The sequence below is a fragment of the Haemorhous mexicanus genome, chromosome 1, assembly GCF_027477595.1.
Source record: "Haemorhous mexicanus isolate bHaeMex1 chromosome 1, bHaeMex1.pri, whole genome shotgun sequence".
NCBI lineage: Eukaryota > Metazoa > Chordata > Aves > Passeriformes > Fringillidae > Haemorhous > Haemorhous mexicanus.
Genome location: NC_082341.1, coordinates 7918605 through 7938903, shown reverse-complemented (window position 1 = coordinate 7938903; position 20299 = coordinate 7918605). Strand labels below are relative to the sequence as shown.

The 20299-nt window shown below is 45.0% G+C and overlaps 1 protein-coding gene across 3 annotated transcripts in view; it reads left to right on the top strand.

Moving 5' to 3' along the window:
- PAXIP1 (PAX interacting protein 1) overlaps positions 1 to 1753 on the top strand; it is a 31186-nt gene extending 29433 nt beyond the window's left edge. For all 3 annotated transcript variants that reach the window (XM_059839564.1, XM_059839548.1, XM_059839556.1), the window contains exons 20-21: positions 426 to 490; positions 978 to 1753. In XM_059839564.1, the coding sequence (XP_059695547.1) occupies positions 426 to 490; positions 978 to 989 (77 nt within the window). In that variant the 3' untranslated portion in view covers positions 990 to 1753. The remainder of the gene's footprint in view (positions 1 to 425; positions 491 to 977) is intronic.
- The last annotated feature ends 18546 nt before the right edge of the window (positions 1754 to 20299 follow it).

Below are 20299 nucleotides of genomic sequence, written 5' to 3'. Positions count from 1 at the left end.
TAGACAGATACAGAGATCTTCTGAAGCTTTCAGATATAATAGAGGAATACATGGACTATCCTACAAACCATGGAGAAATCCAAGCCAGCTGTTTCCTGGATATATGTAATAGTTATTTTATAGGCAGATCACCATAAATTTTTCAGTTTAGCAACAACTGAAACATCAGTGTGTTACCAACATTATTCTCATCCTAAATTCAAAGCACAGCCCTGAACCAGCTACTAAGAAGAAAATTAACTGAAACCAGGGCACCATCTCAGTATTCATCAAGTGAGTTAGGGGTTTCCACTTTAGTTATTTTCACTTTAGTGTAGAGCCCCAAGAAGTGCTGTATTTAGTAACAGTGTCAGGTGTGAGACACCTGCAGAATGAGGCAGAATTTCTGTGTAGGGTGTGAACTGTATGAATTCTGATATTTCCAGATGTCCACAATGCTGAGTTTGTCCTGACTGGAGTACTTACTCAAACACTGGATTATGAATCATATCCTTTTTGTGTAAAGACATTCTGTTGCTTAGGGGAGTATGGTTTTCTAAAAGTTTTTTCTTAATTAGGAACTAATTAATTGTAATTTTTTAGGATATGTAATGTTTACTTGGTGGGAGGGTAGTTTAACACCCAGGAAAGTAGCTTAAATTCAACATGGAATTACTTTTTGATGGGAAATACTTCAAAGGAGGAAGAAGGCAGGGTGGTCACAAAGGAGTAGTAAATATTAGTAAATAATAGAATAAATTAGTAAATAGTAGAATATTAGGCAATGGGAAAAGAACTTGCCACTAAGGGAAATATTTGGCACAAGTTACTTTCAGATGAGGAAAACAGCTTTTTCTGAAGATTATAGACCCTGTTTGATAAACAGTGCACTGGAGGGACCAGTAAGGCCTCTTAATGTGTCTTTATACATGTTTTTTATAGAATTTGTATTTTGCTGTCATTTCTTACAGTTTTTCTTCCTTAACAAGCTTACATATAAATTTACTTGATGGATAGTAAAATGCCTTACTGCTCCAGAGTCCTTGGAGCATTATATCTAGCTGTTCAGCCATTGTACAAAGCAACTAGAACTTCCTGTGGATGCTGTTTTCCAGCTGTTTTCCTAGGGATGATGAGCAGTTTAAAGCAGGAAAGCAAAAATAAACTGCATCTTTTTTAGGATGTGTAATTTTATTATGCTGAAACATAATTTACTATGTTTTGTATTATACTACCATTTTAAAAGAGCCCACTTTAGGTATCATGATGAGCCCATTTTTAAGCATTTTAAAATAAATTATGGTACTTCAGCCAAAAGCGTAATTTGGATGTAAAAATAAAAGGGCTTGCTATCTATTAAATTATGGATGTCAAAGATGAAAATGTTTTGTACTTTATTTTTATTTCTTATACTCTATTTTCTTTTATATTGATATTTTGCCCACATTTGAAATAAATGTACTTTTAAATGTTTTACTCTATATTTTAGTGGTCGTTCATTTTTTTGAATACTGTGCAACAATGGCACTCTGGTAAGAGTAAATTACTCAAATCTTTTTCCAAGCAATGTGAAATTATTTTAAGCTTATTTTACCAGGTATGTTTTAATATATGAATCCCAGTGCTTTAAAGGGAAATAATTGTAAATGTATATATGTGTTTTTACTGAAGCAGAGAAGCAGCTTGAAGGAGAAACTATAACCCTGCTTATTCCACTGTTGTGATAACCTTTTGTTTGTATAGTGAGTTTTACTAAATAAATATTAAAAAACCAGTCTCCCGAATCTATATTCAGTGGTATTTCCTAAAACACACACAGTGCTAACAATGTGATTTGACCATTTTTGTCAGTTTAGATTCCAGTAGATGAAAAAGTGATCCTGAAAGCATTTTTTTTCTTTCTCATCATCAAGACAATTCAGCTCTGATGCTGTATTGACAAGTGAGTGTCTGCACTCCCCCATAAGGAAGTTAGATTTCAAATCTCTTTTGTGCTGTGGCTTAAATCTAGCTGGTGCTTGGATTTACTGATTCTGTTGCCTTTCTCCCAGTGCCTTAGTTGAACAGAGTGCTTAAGTGAATGACAAATTGCTGCTCTAAGAACACAGTGGTAGTAAATGTCAAGATGAGTGAAGTCCCACAGAGGTCCCTGTGTGCCTGTTGCCTTTTATTGCTGCCTCTGGTTCCTCAGCTGTATCCTTGTCCTGACCAGCTCCTGCGCTTGGCTTTTTTTTTTGGGAGCAGTGGGGGCTGTGTGAAGATCACAGGAATGGTAACATGTCTAGCAGTGTGATTTGTAAGGTGGCAAAGTGGGATAAATGAAAATGTTGCACTTTGGTCACAGTGGGTTTAGGTGAATGAAAGGTTAAAAGGTGTGGTAAGGATGGGAGGAAATGGTACTTTTTCACAAATGCTATTTACTTCTGTCAGGGTTCTGAGTTTATTCTTAATGTGGTGTTCAGCTCTCTGAAATGCAGCTTCCTTTTCATTGAGACAAATGAAGGAAGTCTGTAATGTGGAGACCTAAGGTTGGAAATTGATGATACTTTATGCTTTAAAAATTGTAAAAAAAGAAGGAGGGACTGCAGTGGGAGTTAAGTGTTGGTTGAGGAGTTGTGGTACAAATTACTTAAATTGTTCAGACATGTGGACCTGACAAGTCTGGTTTCCCTGTCAGTGGAGGGAGAGAACATCTCTGAAACCTGACTTAAAGAGCCCTGCAGAGGCACATCTCTCAACAGTTCAACAAAGTAATTTAGTTATCTGAATCTTTCAGAACACAGAAAACAAATAATTCCACCCTAAGGAACATCATAATACATTGCATGAATACTATTTTTACTGGAGAAATAAATGCACCTTTTTTCCCCACTTAATAATGTAATACCAAAATTACCTAAATCTGTGTTAATCTCTTTGAAAGAGTAGATTTTCTTCATTGTACTCATTACCAAGTGGCAGGAAGATTTTTGAGTGCCTTTTCCTTTAAAACAATTATCAGCTCTTGCAGCTTTTGAATGCTTGGCAGTTTTGTGGTTCACAGATCTTAAGTTGAATGCATGTTTTGTACCTGTCATGCATTCAGCAAATCTTCTGCCTGCCTTCCCAGAGATGTGCTGTCCTACCAAGTGTAAATGCTGCTTTCAGAGAGACAGGAGTGTTTTCGGAGTGTCAGGAGTCAGCTCAGTTGTGCACAAAGTCAGGCCTGAGGCACAAGACATTGCCCCACTGTGTCCTAGGAGCTTAAGAGAGCTGCTGCAACAGCTGGGTGCAGAGAGCCTCACTGAGGGAGAGGCAGAGGGAAAACAGGTTTGGTTTGTGGGCAGTTTCAGCCTTAGCAGCATAGACTGCTCTACTCCATGATGCATTTATGCTTGTGAGGAGTTCTCAGCCTCTTGTAGGATTGGCTTCCTCCACGTTTTCCACAATGAAGCAATGTTGAGGATATGTAATACCTTTGCCAAAAGCTGTTAAGAGTTAAGATATGTGAATGCAGTAGCATCTGCAAGGTAAATTTCCTTATGAAAACTATCCAAAATGCTGTCAGATCCTGCATAGAGAAGCTTGAAGAAAACCAAATGTGATCATGCAACAAATGAACCCCATGGGAAACTTGAGTGGTAGTGCATCTGTTTCATGATCAGTGAAGACAGTGTGTTTATTTAGCCAACATACAAGTATGACTGATTTGATTAACCTTTCAATTAGAGTGAAAAACACAACCTGCCAAGAAATAGTCTTTCAAGAACCACAGGAGCTGTCCAGAGCCAACTGGCTTGCACAGATGTTACTGTGTGTGTGATTAGTGATAGAGAAAGGGTTTTGATGGAGTATTCTGGTACAGCATTGCTGTTAGGAACATACTCAAGTGTAATACTCAAATGTCCATTTGATCCTGTCCTTTGTCAGGGAAAAAAAATGTACCTTTTCATGTTGTTGCAAAACATAAATAATACAAACTACAAAACTTGAATTGTATAGAAAACCTGTCCTGATAAAGTAGTTATTTAAAGGTAAATGAAGAACTTGTCTAATAGTAAAGACATTCCATCAGTTAGGGATATGTTGGAAGTCAAGTACACGTGGTCTCGTTACTGTGCAGCTTTCTTTGCTGTGAGTCATCCAGTAGAATTGTGGAACTGGTTTCCAGAAATACATCTGAAGTAGAGCTCTGGAGGTTAAGTGCCCAGTGTCTCAAAGGATGGAGGTGCCACAACCTCTGTGGGCATTTTCTTTCTGTATTTTGCTACCTTCAAGAAAATAAATAAATATATAATCTCTGTATTTAGTCAGAAAATCCATTGTTCTGGATCTGGCTGGTGATGCTCATTTCATCCCCACACCCCCTCCATCAGAGTCTGGCTCTTGCCTTCTTTTTGTGAAGCACAAGAGGCTCCTCCCAAGGGACTGGCATGGTTGAGAAGTTTCCTCAGTGGGATAGAGGAGCTTTCCCTGGAGGATTGAGCCCTCAGGAGATGAGCTCTGCAAAGGGAATTTTAACCTGCATAGTATGTATGCAGACAAGTGTGAAGAGTGAGGGATGCTTGGGAAAATGCTCCCACCTTCACCAAAAGGATACATTTTCCTGATCTTTGAGCAGTGTTTTGTCAGAAAGAGACCGGGCTTGGTCTGCCAGGGTGGAAGCATCAGTAGCAGGGAGCACTCCAAATCAGACAGCTTTGAGTGGTTTTCTCCTTGTAGCAAGCTGCATCAAAAGGAAGAGGAGTATTTTAAGCTCAAGAGGCCAAATTTTATTAGTATGTCAACCAAAAGTCTTTTAAATGAGGCAGCTCTATCAAAGAGATGGAACAGAAGTTTCTCTCTCTGCTTTTTGTGTCTTCATAGGACAGTTCCTCACTTCCACTTAACTTGGAGTGTTGTGGGCAATTACACAGCCCTTTCTGGTGACAGGAATTTTCTCCTTACAGATACTGCAACATCTTAATAAGCAAATAGAAAACCTCACCATTTTCATGGCTTTTGGGATTTGATACTTAAATTTGATAAACTCACAGCTTTTTATTAACAATAACTATGTCATACAGTCCCTTCCTGACTTTGTGAGAGAAGAAAGAGAAATGTCTTTGTCAGAAAAAAAATAACTGTTTGAACCGTATTTGTGAAGGCTGGATTAACCCCTGGGGCCCAAAAGAATGGAGCCCACCAGCCTTCCAGAGGCCAGGCTGGAGCAGAGGGAAGGAAGAGGAGCTCAGTGATAAGAGCAGGCAAAGTCAGTCAGCCTTAGCCAGAGGAACCCTCTGAAAAAAAATAAGTGTACTTCAAAGCAGCTCGGAATTTTCCATGTTCTGTTAAAGCAATGGAATATTATCAAAGGAGAAAGGGAGAGGAGAATGTGATTTTTCATGTGACAATTGTGGCTTCCAGCCCAGCATGGACAGAGGCAGGCTGGAGCCACCAGGCCAGCTTGGAGAAATCTGAATTGCAGATAAGTCAGGAGGGGTTAAAAAGTTACTGATCTCTGTCGGGCCTGGGAGCTGCAAGGCTGTGACAGATGTGACACAAACCAACTTTGTTTATGCTGCTCACCTGGGCCAGTGCAGCCACTGAGCCCTTGGGTGGTGACTCAGCAGCCTTCAAGCCTGGGTGTGGCTGTAGGTACACAGACCCTGCAGGCAGGTGCAGGTTTGTGCAGAGACTGCAGATGTGACTGGAATGCACGGGAAGAAAAAGAGAGGGATCAAAAACAGGCATGTTCTTCTTCCAGCATCCTTTAGCTGAGGGGCTGCACAGTTACAGCTCACACCACCTCAGGGGAGAGCTCAGACTGCACTGACTGTTCAGACTGTACTGACCTCTCCTGATTGTCACTCAGCTGTGCTCCAAGGCTTATTGAAGTCACCTCTCCAGCAATGTTTCAAACAGCAAACCCGTGCAACGCCACCTGGACAGAGTGAGACTCCCACCTCCCTGCCAAAACCAGCACCTTGCTCCTCATGCACTGTGTTGGTCAGTCCAGTGCTTCCTACTCTCACATTTCACTCTGCTTTTGCCCCTTGCTCCTTTTCCCTCTCTGCCTAGAGAAGGCTGCAGTAGCCATGAATTAAACTTTCCAAGCTCTCTAGCTGCTGCTGGGCTCTAGACTTCTTTACCTGGCCTCCCCAATTCCACCATCTTTCTGACAGAGCACCCAGCACAGTATGAAAGCTATCCAGCATATTAAAAGTGCTGTTTAGGGCATTAAAAGCAATCTATTTCATGTCCTTGGCCTCTGAAGAGTCTCTGACCCCTCCAGGCTGCTGTCTGCAGCATGAGCAGCAGCTCTTATTTCCATCTGTGCTCTTCAACTTGGCTGTTCCTCACGTGAACATGGGGTCACAGTAGGGCCCTGGAGTGGAAATTGAGCAGTTTGCTCAGGAGCTGATTCTCCACAGTTTCTTTGCAATGAGTATCTCAACATGTTGGTTTTATAGAGCCTTTTCCTCTTGGTCCAGTGACTTACACAGTTTTGTATTGTGAATTGCATTTCTACTCCCGTGGAACCAACAATATAATTGAGTCCAGTTATTAAAGAAGTATCTCTCTTCATCTTGGGAGAAGAAAAGAATGTTTGTAAAGTGCTTTACAAGGAGAGAGAATGTATTCCTAGAAGAGATGGCCAAGCTCTGAGTAATGTGTGCACCTGAAGGAGAGGTTTTGTGATTGGAAACTCATTTATTTTATCTGGTGACATCATCTGAGTGACATCATCCCTCAGCACAGGGTGAGCTGGGGGCTGTGGGAAGCCCTGGGAGCATCACTCACTCACCAGCAATACAGAGAGAGAACAAACCCTGCCTGGGGGCTGGAGCTGCTGTGCCTCTCTCTGCAGATTATTTTGGATGATGAGCTATTTACAGAGCCATGTTAAACCCCATTCTCACATTGATGTGAGACACAGGGGCTTTCTGAGAACCAAGAAAGTTATAAGAGCTAAATGAAATGCTGAACTCAATGGCAAGGGAATGCAGGAGATGTGATGGGAGCTGAGCATCCCATGAAGGTGTGGTCTTGCTTGCTTTGAAAGATACAGGGATAATAGCAAGCAAGAGTGGAAACTTCATGTTAGTGCCTCTGAACAATGAAAGAAAATGTACCCTGCCCAAAAAATGGGGGGTGTGAGTGGAATTTTGTAAGGATAGGAGCCTCTGGGAGCTGATAAATTAGTAAATTATTCCTTTTAAATTGATGTAGATTGCAAGAAACTAGATTTTAATGAAACTAGTTTGGGGCTTTTTGACTAGGAAGGCAAAACGAATTATTAAAGTATCAAATAATAAAGTAACTGATAGGAAACTACTTGAGAAAATAAAACAGAAACAAACCCACTATAATCAAGCATGCTGAGTGTGGGGAAACTGAAATGGGAATTCTCATTTCCAGTTTTGTAGCAGCAACACTTCAAAACTGCTGAAAAAATTGTGCAGTTTATCCAAACTGCAAAACAAGGAGGGGAACTTTTAAACTTTTCTTCAAGCAGCACAGTAGGCATAAGAGCTAACCTACCACCTCCTCCTTGTGGCACCTCTTAACAGCACGAGCCCATCAGGCAGCCCTTCAGGGTGGTTCAGTCATTTATTTAGCTGATCTAACTGATGTTATTAATTGTTTAACCTTCAGTTACACAGACCTCCAGAATTCATCACCCTCCCTCCACACACCAGCTGCAAACAGCCATGGAGCCCTTCCTGAGCACAGGTGAAGTTTCTGTCCTGAGCATCCTCTGAGGGGTAAGAAAAAAGAGGGGCAGAAGTGGAAGGAGAGCCACATCCTTCAAAGGACTGTCAGGAAAATTACAGGTTTGATAGCACCGTCCCATTAAATTTTTAAGCTCAGCATGGGAAATATAAAGGCAGAAACAGCTTTTTTTTTACCTATAAAGATTTAAATCAATTTCTTCTCCTTTGAGAAACTGTCATACCAAACACCAGCTGGCACTGGGTTATATTTCATAGTGGAAAAAACCATGATTCCTGGGCTTCTCTGCTTTTCAAATTTGGCAATGACAAAGGAGGTTGAAGATGTTGCAGCCAGTGCCTCTTTGCTTTACCTTTTTCTGCAGAAAGTCTGGTTTGCTTTGCTGTGGTGAGTATGGCTCCCTGGACTTTTAGGAAAACAACATTACACCTTCATGCCCCATGGAGAGAATTTAATACATCAGCAAAAACTGAGTTGTTCTCTCTGGGTTTTGCCCTTTAGCTGCTGAATCCAGTGAAAAAAATCCAGGCAATGGATTTTCCCTAAATGAAAATACATATTTAATATGAAGCATGGGAGTAGCTGTCCTGACCTCTCATGATTTATACCAAATTCAACAAATTTCATCAAATTCACCAAATTTACACCCATCCCTAAAGCACCAGAGCTGGGGTTACCCAGACCAGACCCAGCCTGAAAATGAGCAACCCAGGCAGAGCCACAGCCACCTGCTCCCAGGAGAATGATAGATTTTGTGAGTCATGGAATGGTTTGAGTTGGAAGGGATCAGGTTGCTCCAAATCTCATCCAACCTGATCTTGAACACTCCCAAGGATGGGTCACAGGAGAGCCCCACCAGGCCCAGGTCTTGTGCTGGGAGCCCCAGAGCTGGATGCAGCACTGCAGGTGGGACCTCAGGAGGACAGAGCAGAGAGGGATCTCACTGTGATATTTTATGAAAAATCCCTTTGCCAGGATTTCTTCTCCTGGCAGGATGAGAAGTCTCAGCTTCTCCCTGTTTTGCTCCTCTGGAATGTGATTTGGAGAATTGTTTACCCAGCATGTGAATTGTTTTTAATTAATGGCCAGTCACAGCCAGCTGGGTCAGACTCTCTGAGTCTGTCACGAGATTTTATTATTCATTCCTTTCCAGCCTCCTGATGTCTCCTTTCTCTTTCTTTAGTATAGTTTTATAATATAATATAATATAATATAATATAATATAATATAATATAATATAATATAATATAATATAATATAATATAATATAATATAATATAATATAATACAATATAATAATCAGCCTTCTGAGAACTCGGAGTCAATTCTCATCTCTCACCTTGTCCTGGGGACCCTCACAACAACACCACAACAGAGGGACATCCCCTCCCTCCACAGGCTGGCCATGCTGCTTGTGGTGCAGCCCAGGATGTGTTGATTTTCTGGGCTGCCAGAGCACATTGCCATTGTCATGTCCAACTTTTCATCCCCCAGGTCCTTCTTGGCAGAGCTGCTCTGGGTCCCTTCCTTGGTTCTGTATTGGTTCTGGAGTTTTCCCTGGCTCAGGAGCAAGATCTGCCCTTGGTGACTCTAGGAGCTGGAGTTGACAGTGGCAGTGCCACCCAAAGCACAGTGAGCTGCAGAGCTGCCAGCTCTTGTGATCTGCTCAGAGTTCCAGGGCCAAAGGAGAGCTGTGGGTGCTGCCCCTGGGTACTGAGCTGTCACACAAGGCACTGAGCTCTTTATAACACAGAGCACAGGATCATGATGGTAATTGAGCACTTAAAAACCCAAAAAATCCAGTTGTGCCCTGGGTATGGAATACCTAATCAAATCATGTTTATTGCTCAGTGCTAAGCTGCTAATTTGCTTTGATTTAGAATTTATAAAGATAATTGTGGATGTGTGCATCTGTGTAGGGGGCTGTGAAAAGCCTTTCCTCTCCATTTCATGAGGAGCTCATTAATATGGACGGCCTTCATTTGACTTCCCTTTTCCAATAGGATTGATTTTAGTCCCTTTGTCAGAGGGGATGGAGGCAGGGAAGGCCACGTGCTCCCACCAGAGGTGTGGGAGATGGGGAGCTGAGGAGCAGCCTCCTCTCAGGGTCTGTGGGATTCCCCTTGTCCTAGAGGAACCCTCAGGGTAAAAGTGGGGACAGATGCTCACACTTTACAGCTCTGATCTTAATCTTCTTGGTTGCACTTTGTGGAAGCCACTTGCACATATTCTACCCCTGGTTTAGTGTTATTAAAAGTGGAATGAGCTGAAAGTTGGAGTAGATGTGGCGTCAGCATAACACAGAACATTATTCCTGTTCACCAGAACACTTTTCTTTAGGCTAAATTCCTCCCTTCAGATGGTCCAAGGGATGAACCCCTGCTCCCACCTGCCTGTGCCCTGGTGTGGTGTTGTGAGATCCCCAGGATGAGGTAAGAGATGAGACTTGACTCCATATTCTTAGATGGATGATTTATTATTTTATGATATCATATTAAAAGAAATTATATACTAAAACTATGCTAAAGAAAGAGAAAGGATACAGACAGAAGGCTAGAAAGGAATGATTAATAAAAAACTGTGACTGACCAGAGTCTTGACACAGCTGGACTGGGGTTGGTCATTAATTAAAAACAATTCACATGCTGGGTAAACAATTCTCCAAATCACATTCCAGAGGAGCAAAACAGGGAGAAGCTGAGGCTTCCCAGCTTCCCAGGAGAAGAAATCCTGGCAAAGGGATTTTTCATAAAATATCACAATGACACCCTGGTGCTGTTTGTTGCCCACCCTTTGCAGCCTGTCACACAGTCAGACACTGCCCAGGCTGGGCTGTGGCTGCACAACTGGAGTGCAGCTCAGCCACCTCTTTTTTGCTCTTTTTTTTTGGTTTATTTCACTCAAGAATGACTCCACAGATCACCTTGTCTCCACCTCCATCCAGCCAAGGCTCCCTCCCAGGTACCAGCACCTACCTGGCAGATACCTGTGAGTTTTGAGTCCGTCAGTCAGAGCAGTTTTAAAGGTGAGGGAGCAAAGATAATCTGAGATCATGTGTCTGGTGTGGGGAGCCTCCATGCTAGGCTGGTCAGCCTGGCCCCTCAGTACCCACATTTGTCAGAAAACACTAACTACAGACACCAAAGTAGAACAAAGATGACAAGTTGATGGCTGCTCTTGGCAGCTCCTTCTCCCCCACTCATAAATCAAGCCCCAAAGTCATGGCAAAGGGGCTGGAGCAGCACTGCTGGGGTGGGATTGCACTGCCTGGGTTGCTGCAATAACCCAGAGTGGAGCTCAGGCCATTCTGCTGCTGTGTGTGCTGAGAGCAAAGCAGAGATGGTAAAGGACATCCTGGATGTTGCTGTGACCTTTGTCTGCTCTCTCCTTCCCTGCCAACATGAATTCTCAATGGTCCATACAGGCACTGCTGCCATCTTCTCACATGGGCTTAATCACATACAGAAATATGCATTAAAATTCAGAGATCTCCTTCCTTCTGATGTTTCTTGCAAAGAGAGAGGAATCAGTGCTTCTGGCCTTCAGGGATGGAAGCTTTCTCTGGAGATAGTTCTTGTCATCTTTTTCCACTCATAGAAATGGTGATTAACTCCTTCAACTTTTCCAAAGTGGCTTAAAATGACAGGCTGTTTGAAATAGTGTTAAAAACCCTGAAGTCCTTGGCCACTCCAGGAGAAGTCTCCTCATCCCAGTGTGACATCTCAAAGTCAACTGATCATGGGCAGAAGCCAGGATGAGATCCAGCTCTTGTGCAGAAACAGCAGAGGGTGCTGCCTGTCAGGGTCTGATTCAGCCTGTTTGCCCAGTGCCAGGCTCCTCTCAATCCCTGCTTCCAAGACCCATTCTGTGGCTTTAGGATTTCTAAATGTGGATTTGGCATCTATGTTCAGGGGAGAAAGATCATCCCAGTTCAGCATTTGGTGTCACTGCTCCATTTTTAGCTATTCCCTCTCCCTGTAAATGACATTTTACCTAAGCTGGCCTGGTATCATTTCACACTAAAGTGGTGTTGCCTGAGGAATTCCTTGTGCTGAGTGGTTCCTTGTCCCAGGAGCAGCCTGGGCACGGTGTGAAGGCAGGGCTGCAGCTGCCAACCCCAGGGATGCTGTGCAATCCAGACAAGGATGCAGGGAGCAGCTCCCAGGGCAGGCAGACAGCCCCACGTGTGTGTCTGGGTACCCTTGGGAGGGTGAAGCTTTTCCTTTTTCTGCTTCTTCAACAGCAGGAAACAAAAGCACCACTTAGAGTGCCTGCCCTCCCCAGGGGACAGCTCTGAGCTCAGCCTGTGCCTGACACCTGTAAAAGATGAGCAGATACTACTGTGCCCTCTAAATCTGGAAAAGAATCACTGGAAAACTCCCTGTTCATCTGCAGGGAATGTGCATTCCAAGGGATGCCTGATGCCAGCCCAGACAAAACATCTGCAGCCAGTGAGGGATGTCCCCACAACAACAAGCAGCAAAACCTTTTCACCATCCACAGGGACCATGTCAGGAGCTAAAGGATCTCTTCTGCCACTTGCTCAGTCCCTGACTTGCAGCAGTGCTTTCCCCTTGACACTCCATGTCTCATGTTCACCAGCAGTACTTCCCCCCCTGCTTTCCAGCAAAGCAGGATTTCCCAAGCCCTTACAGGAGTTGTTTTCCTCTGTGTTTTGCACAGGAATTACAGCACATGAAGCAGATTTCTTGTATGATGAGAGGATGTTTTGCATACATCCCTTCAGAGAGCTATTGCTGCACCTCTGGGGAGCTGGACTACTATATCTAATAATGCACCTTAATTAAAATAAATACTGCTCCTAATTATGTCTTGTCACACAGTTTGTGCCCTATAATTTATCACTGCCATGCAGCTATGAATAAAACATTAAAAACATACTCATATATATAATTTTACCCATACAAATGTGCTGCTCATGGGCTTCTCAGAGTGCTCTTAGTCTTTTATGAAGATGCTGCAGGTCACAGCATAGTTTCCTTAAACTGTGTTTTCACAACTTTAAAGAGCTCTGATTCAAGAAGCAGTTTTGTAGCTGTGAGGATGCTGAGAGCCACAAGAACAGTGTCTCCTGACAAAATATATCCATGAATGGAAAATGGGAGGGAAGAAAATGAAAAGGGAGTTGCAATTTATAGCTAATGCCATGAATTAGGCCCACTCAAACAACAGGATCAGCTTTCACAAGAATGAGCATCACAATCATTCCAGGACTGGTGGAAATAGCTGGCACTTGTGGCTTCAGAAAGTTGTGGATTCATCCTGCTTGAGATGAAGAGCATCTTTGCAGAGCATCACTTCACATCTGGAGACTCTAAGTGATCCCTGCACTTCTGAGGGACAGCAGCCTCTGGGTCACTGCAATGGTTTGCTTTTATTCAGGATTCAGAGACAGTCTGGACTCCATGAGACTTCTGGCTATCTGAATCCAGGCTCATCTGACTTCCTCATGTGAAAATAAATTAAAAGCTGATTGTACACATCCAACCTAAAACAAGAAAATGAAAAATATTGCCTGCAAGTATCTTGTCCATTATTATTCCTCCTGTTGGTAGGGAAGAGGGACTCTTTTCAGAGTCATCCAGAATTGTTTTTTATTAACTAAAGTAGTTGTTCAGTACTCAGAATATAGGCTGTAATACTGGGTGTGGTACAGGAGGGATCAGTCTGATGAGCACAGAGGCTGCTGGAGGTGCACTCCAAAATCAGCACTGATCAGGCAAGGGGAGCTGGGTTTAACAGTGGCTCCAACTCAAACCTGCTTCTTGGGAAGAAAGGTAACAGTAAAAGGAAGTTTTAAGCCAATTGTTTTTCTTTGCAGTGGTCACTGAGGTATGTGTTCACCTCCATGAAAATGTCATTGGAGGAGACACCTGGATTTGTGCTTAGCACTCCCTACCTTTGGAGTTTCAATCACAGACACCTGTGAAGGTCTTCTTTTGTGCCCCTCCCTTGACTGAGATGGGTTTTCTACTTTTTATTTTACAAGAGGAGATTGGAAGAGTGACAGAAATAGGAAATTAGTTTGGATATCAGGTCTCAAAAAGAAAATGTTGTGCAGTAGGGGCAGCAAATCACAGCTGCCGAGCTGATCCCTGGATCCAGATCCCGATCCCCCTCCCCAGGGTGATCCTCAGCATCCACAGATCTGGCCTGGAAGAACTGAAGGCAAACTTCTCTGCAGAGGCAGGGGGGACACAGCTGCCAGAGCCCGAGCCCTGCAATTCCTGTGCAGTACTCCTGTGTCCTGGTTTAGGGCAAATTTGGGAGAAAACCTCCAAAGGAGGCCCCTCCAGAAAGCAAACCCTCCCCCCAACCGGTTTGGGAAGGATTCCTCGGAGAGAAGTGGAAAGAACCTGTTTATTCAACAGGCACAGCACCCCCCAGCACACAGATTGAACGATACTGGGTGACAGCATTCTGTCACCGCTCTGAAAAAGATAAATTCAGAAAGTCTCTCCTGGTGGTCGTTCTGTTATCAGTCCCTCCGGAGCTGGGGCAGCTGCTGCAGCCACAGGGTGCAAACTCTTGGTGTTTCCAGGTCCCAGTCCGGAGCAGGCTCGAGTGGTTCTAAGAAAGGGAAAGAAAAACAGTTCAGGAAAAAATGTGGACTGCCTAGCTAAACTAACTTACAAGCAGGAGCAAAGCAGGAGCAAAGCAGGAGCAAGAGCAAAGCGAAAGCAAGAGCCAAAAGCAAAAGCTGCACTGTGTAACTGCCCTGTCTGTGTCCCGCCGGCTGCTGGGGGAGGGAGCAGGCTGATAACTGATAACTGGTAACTGATAACAGATAACTGATAACAAAACCAAGCTTCCCTTCCGAGTCGGCCTTGAAGGTACAGGACATCATATCCAGCAGTAAACAGAACAACTACTGGGGACACAAGCATCATAACGTCACCCTAGGACGTTCTGTAACACCGAACAGCGAGTGACGGGAAAGGAAAGGGTGAAAGTGCAGGATTTATGTCACTGCAGGGAGCTCTGAGCCGGGATGAGTCCCAGCGAAGCCTGCTGCACCCGCTGTCCCCCCGTGCTCCGGCGCTCGCCCTCCGAGGCCGCAGCCCCGGGACCCTCCCGGGCGAGCATCCCCAGCAGCCGCTCCCGAAACAGCGCCGGGGGACAGGGAAAAGGCAGGAGGTGACAAGGTCCTGGCAGGCTGGCTGGTGTGTCCCGGGGGACAGGGAAAAGGCAGGCGGTGACAAGGTCCTGGCAGGCTGGCTGGTGTGTCCCGGGGGACAGGGAAAAGGCAGGCGGTGACAAGGTCCTGGCAGACTGGATGGTGTGTCCTGGGGGACAGGGAAAAGGCAGGCGGTGACAAGGTCCTGGCAGGCTGGCTGGTGTGTCCTGGGGGACAGGGAAAAGGCAGGCGATGACAAGGTCCTGGCAGGCTGGATGGTGTGTCCCGGGGACACCTCGTGCCGGGAGGGACACGGCGGATCCTGGAGCTCCCACGATGTCCGCGTCCATGTCCGTGTCCGTGTCCGTGTCTCTGTCTGTGGCCGTGGCCGTGTCCTGTCCATGGAAGTGACATTCGCAGTGGCAGTAGCAGTGGCAGTGCCCGTGTCCGTATCTCTGTCCATGTCCGTGTCCGTGTCTCTGTCCGTGTCCATCTCTCTGTCCATGTCCGTGTCTCGGTCCATGTCTCTGTCCATGTCCCTCTCTGTGTCCCTGTCCATGTATCTGTCTCTGTCCCTGTATCTGTTTCTGTTCGTATCTGTTTCTCTGTCCATGTCCGTGTCTCTGTCCGTGTCCGTGTCTCTGTCCGTGTCTGTGTCTCTGTCTGTGTCCGTGTCTCTGTCCCTGTCTCTGTCCGTGTCTGTCTCTCAGTCCATGTCCGTCTCTCTCTCCATGTTTCTGTCCATGTCTGTCTCTCTGTCCGTCTCTCTGTCCATGTCCGTCTCTGTCCATGTCCGTCTCTCTGTCTGTCTCTCTGTCCGTGTTTCTGTCCGTGTCTCTATCCGTCTCTCTGTCCGTGTTTCTGTCCGTGTCCGTCTCTCTGTCCGTCTCTCTGTCCGTGTCCGTCTCTCTGTCCCTCTCTCTGTCCGTGTCCGTGGCTCTGTCCCTCTCTCTGTCCGTGTCCGTCTCTCTGTCCCTCTCTCTGTCCGTGTCCCTCTCTCTGTCCCTCTCTCTGTCCGTGTCCGTCTCTCTGTCCATGTTTCTGTCCGTGTCCGTCTCTCTGTCCCTCTCTCTGTCCGTGTCCGTCTCTCTGTCCATGTTTCTGTCCGTGTCCGTGGCTCTGTCCCTCTCTCTGTCCGTGTCCGTGGCTCTGTCCCTCTCTCTGTCCGTGTCCGTGTCTCTGTCCATGTTTCTGTCCGTGTCCGTGTCTCTGTCCCTCTCTCTGTCCGTGTCCGTGGCTCTGTCCGTGCGGCGCTCCCGCTCTCAGCGCGGCCTCTGGCGCCCTCTGCCGCCCGTCCCTGGCCCTGCAGGCCCCGCTCCGTGTCCGGAGCGCTCCGCTGGAGAAGCCCCCGGGACCGCCGGGACCCCCGGGGCCGCTCTCACCGCCGCCCGCCCCTCAGCCACGTCCCTCAGGGCCACATCTTCCCCTTAAAACACCTCCAGGGATGGTGACTCCGCCACTGTCCCGGGCAGCGTGCTCCAGTGCTCGGCAGCCCTTTTGGTGTAGGGTGTCTCCTAATATACAATCTGAACTTCCCTTGGCACAGCTTGAGACCCTTTTGTCACGTCTGTGTCTCGGTGTTTGGCAGAAGAGACTGATCCTCTCCTGGCTACAACCTCCTTTCAGGTGGTTGTAGAAAGAGAGAAGGTCCCCTGAGCTCCTTTCCTCCAGGCTGGCACCCCCAGCTCTCTCAGCCTCTCCCCATGACTCGTGCTGCAGCCCCTTCACCAAGGGGGCTTCTCCTGTGTTTCCTGTAGTGACAGCCCAAAACTGAACACAGGATTTGGCATGTGCTGTCACCAGTGCTGAACACAGGGGGAATGATCACTGCCCTGGTCCTGATGGTCTCACTGTTATTGATACAAATGGGGATGCTTGATTTTTCCTCTTCTAAATATGAGGAAAAATATTTCCCTGCCCCAATGCTGCCACAGCTTTCAGGGGTTTATTTCCAGGGATTTACTTTCCAAGAGAGAACTGAGATGTGGAGGTGCCACTGGGATGCAGGAGTGACGCCTCTGCCCACCCACCCTTGGGCACCTTGTCCTCACTTTGCTTTGTTCCAAGGAAACTTGGGCAGTGTGAAAAATGTGTATTTTATTATTGGCTTTTTGCAAATATTGAAATGAATATTATATGTGTTATGCTAGAAAGTTATGCTGCATTAATTCTCTTAAGTAGTGTGTTAAATATAGTTTTAGGTTATAACATAATGTTAAAATAGAAACTATGCTATGTAGGATACTTTTTCAAAGAGAGGACTTGCACCAAGCTAGCAGCCACAGGACACCTCAATCTTTCAGAAAAAGAGAATTTATTGCTCTCTTATCAAGTTCTTCCCGCCTTGCTCAGCTCTGAAGGATTCAGAGGAAAAAGCTGACACTGCCCAGACAGAATCCTGTCTTTGAATGGAATTTATGCATCATGTATGAGGTGTATGAATATGCAACAGGCTGTCGCTTTTAAGGGTTAATCCTCTGTTAACATGGGTCCTTTTTCGGGCTTATGCTGCCTAGAAAAAGGTACCTGGACTGTCAGTAACTCTTTGTTTCTATTGTCTCATATTGTCCTAATCCCAATTTTTCAGATCTTTATTACTCTAATTATATTACTATTTTAATAACCATTTTATTACTGTTAAACTTTTGAAATTTGAAAACCAAGTGATTGGCGTTTTTCACAGGCAGAGTGAGGTGTTTCTCTGTCATCAACCACAACAGCCCAGGCCACTTTTAAAGCTGCAAAACAAAGTCCTGCTGATGCCTCCACCCCCAGATGTTATTCCCAGTTACAATTTGGTTGGGGAGCACTTGGAGAAACAGATGGGTTTGGGGAGAGGGTCCCCACTGAACTCCTGAGCCTTGAGTTCGTGGCTGAGCTGCTGCTGAGGGTGTGAGTGTGGGGCTGGGGATCCAGCCCCTTCCCCATCCCTCTGCACATCCCTGCTCAGAGCTCAGTCCCTGCCTCTCTGTGAGGTGTCCTGATGGTGGTCACTGAGTCTGGGCCCTTCATGCTCATTCTGGGCTTACCCTGACTGTGCAGATTCTGTGTCTGGAATGTGGGGAGTTTATGAACCAAGCAGCAATGTCAGTTCCACACCAACGGGGATTCGTGCCCATGAATTTGATTTACTCCTCTGACTTTTCCCTTCCTGTTAAAACCTGCAGTGGTGCTACTGAGACAGGTAAAAGCTGATCTCATCTCATTTTATCTCATCTCATCTCTCTCCACACTCCACAAGAAAGAAATGGATTCTAGAACAGCAGAACAAACACCATTTGCTTTCAGGGGACTTTCTCCTGTGCTACTTCACAGATGTGCAGGAATGTCACTGCCTTTCCATGGGGATATTTGAGGTTATCATTCAATGCAGACACCTGTTTTCACTCAGAGCTCAGTATTTTTGGGCCTGTTATCTCTGCTACACTGAGCAGTGGATAGGGGCTTTCAAGGCACTCCCTCCTCAAGTTCAGAGGGTTGTGCAGATATTCAGTGCCCCTTGAGAGAAATGGATACACCAAAAATACAACAGAAGAGAGATGAGTAATGTGATGATTGACTCACAATTAAAAGACAAATATCATGGATATTGCTGAAGAAAAGTTTTATAGATGTATAGTTATGTATAGTTATAGATTTATAGTTATGTATAGTTATTTATAGTTATATAGGTTTTTATAGCTTTATCCCCTCACGTGGTTATCAAGGGACAGCCAGGGTTGGGACATCTGGGAGGGCTGGCTTGTCACTATGGTGACATCTGACCTCCAGTGAGGATCTGAGGAGAGATCTCCACCCCTGGACAGCAAAGGACAGAACTTTGGGAGGGGTTAAAGGGTTAAAAAGGGAAAACCTCCATTGTCAGGGGGCTGAGCACATGGCGGGGAAAATCTTTTGGTCCCGGCGCCGTAACCTTTTTTCTTTACTCAGTCTTCTGTTGTATTTTTGATAAGGTTTAATAAACCTTCCTAAACTAGGAAAAGTGAGTGGCCATTTCTCATAGAAGACTGACCCTTGATAACCACGCGACGGGGGTAAAACATAACTATACATCTATAAAACTTTTCTTCACCTATATCCATGATATTTGTCTGTTAATTGTGAGAGTCAATCACCGTGTTACTCATCTATCACAGCCTAAGATCCGAATCCTCGCTTTGCTCTTGCCAGCCGTGGTGCTGATCCTTTCTCCCTCCCAGATCCCTGCGGGGACCGAGGCAGGGCAGGGCTCGGAGCTTGGCTGCTGTGAAAAACGCCAATCACTTGTTTTTCAAATTTTAAAAGTTTAATAGTAATGAAATGGTTATTAAAATAGCAATATAATTAGAGTAATAATAATTTGGACTATTTGGATTAGGACAATAGGAGACAATAAAAAAGAGTTACTGACAGTCCAGGTACCTCTGTCAGGGCAAAATAAGCCCCAAAAAGGACCCACGTTAACAGAGGATTAACCCTTAAAAGCAATAGCCTGTTGCATATTCATACAGCCCATCCATGACGCATAAATTCCATTCAAAGACAGGATTCTGTCTGGGCAGTGTCAGCTTCTTCCTCTGAATCCTGACAGGGTCTTCAGGGCTGAGCAAGGCAGGAAGAAATTATTTTTTTCTGATAATGGAGCAATAAATTCTCTTTTTCTGAAAGATTGAGGTGTCCTGTGGCTGCTATCTCGCTGTGAGTCCTTTCTTTAAAAAAAGTATCCTACATAGCATAGTTTCTATTTTAACATTTTGTTACAACCTAAAACTATATTTTACACACTACTTAAGAAAATAATGCAGCATAACTTTCTAGCATAACACATATAATATTCATTTCAATATTTGCGAAAAGCCAATCATAAAATATGCATTTTTCTAAAATAAAATACTGCGGTGCCGGCAGCAGCGGTGACTGTCCCGGAGCCTTCCCTGAGTCCCACCCCGGTGTCTCTCAGCTCCGTACAGCAGATTCCCACTAGATGGAGCGATGGCAGAGCCAGAGCAAACCCGTGGAAAGGCTTGGAAGTGGTTTCACAGGAAAAACAGTCACTGAACATAAAAGGTTTTATTTTCCCAAGTCCTTAGTAGAGTCTCCCAGCTGAGGTGTGTGGATACCATGGGACAGAGAGGGAGAAACGGCAAGCGTTTCTCACAGGGGCTTGTGAGAACTTTTAGGGAGTTGTGAAGATAACTTGTTAAGTATAAACAACCTGCAGGTGGTGTTTTTCTACTTCGGCTTTCTGTTCTCAAGGACGGTGTGTGAGAAAGTTTTGTTAGTTAGCCAATCAAATAGAATCTATTGTATCACTCTATAAAAACCTCACAGTTCTCTTGAATAAAGCCTTCTTTGCCCTTTCTGCAGTGCTGCCTCCCACCTGTTCCTGTGTCATTCTCAGCCCATGAGTGACAGAGGTATGTGAGGAAGAGCTCTCTGCTTCACCACGTGGAAATTCAGTTTTCCTCCTGTAACCTGCACTGAAGTGTCCTCCTGGCAGTTCCAGCT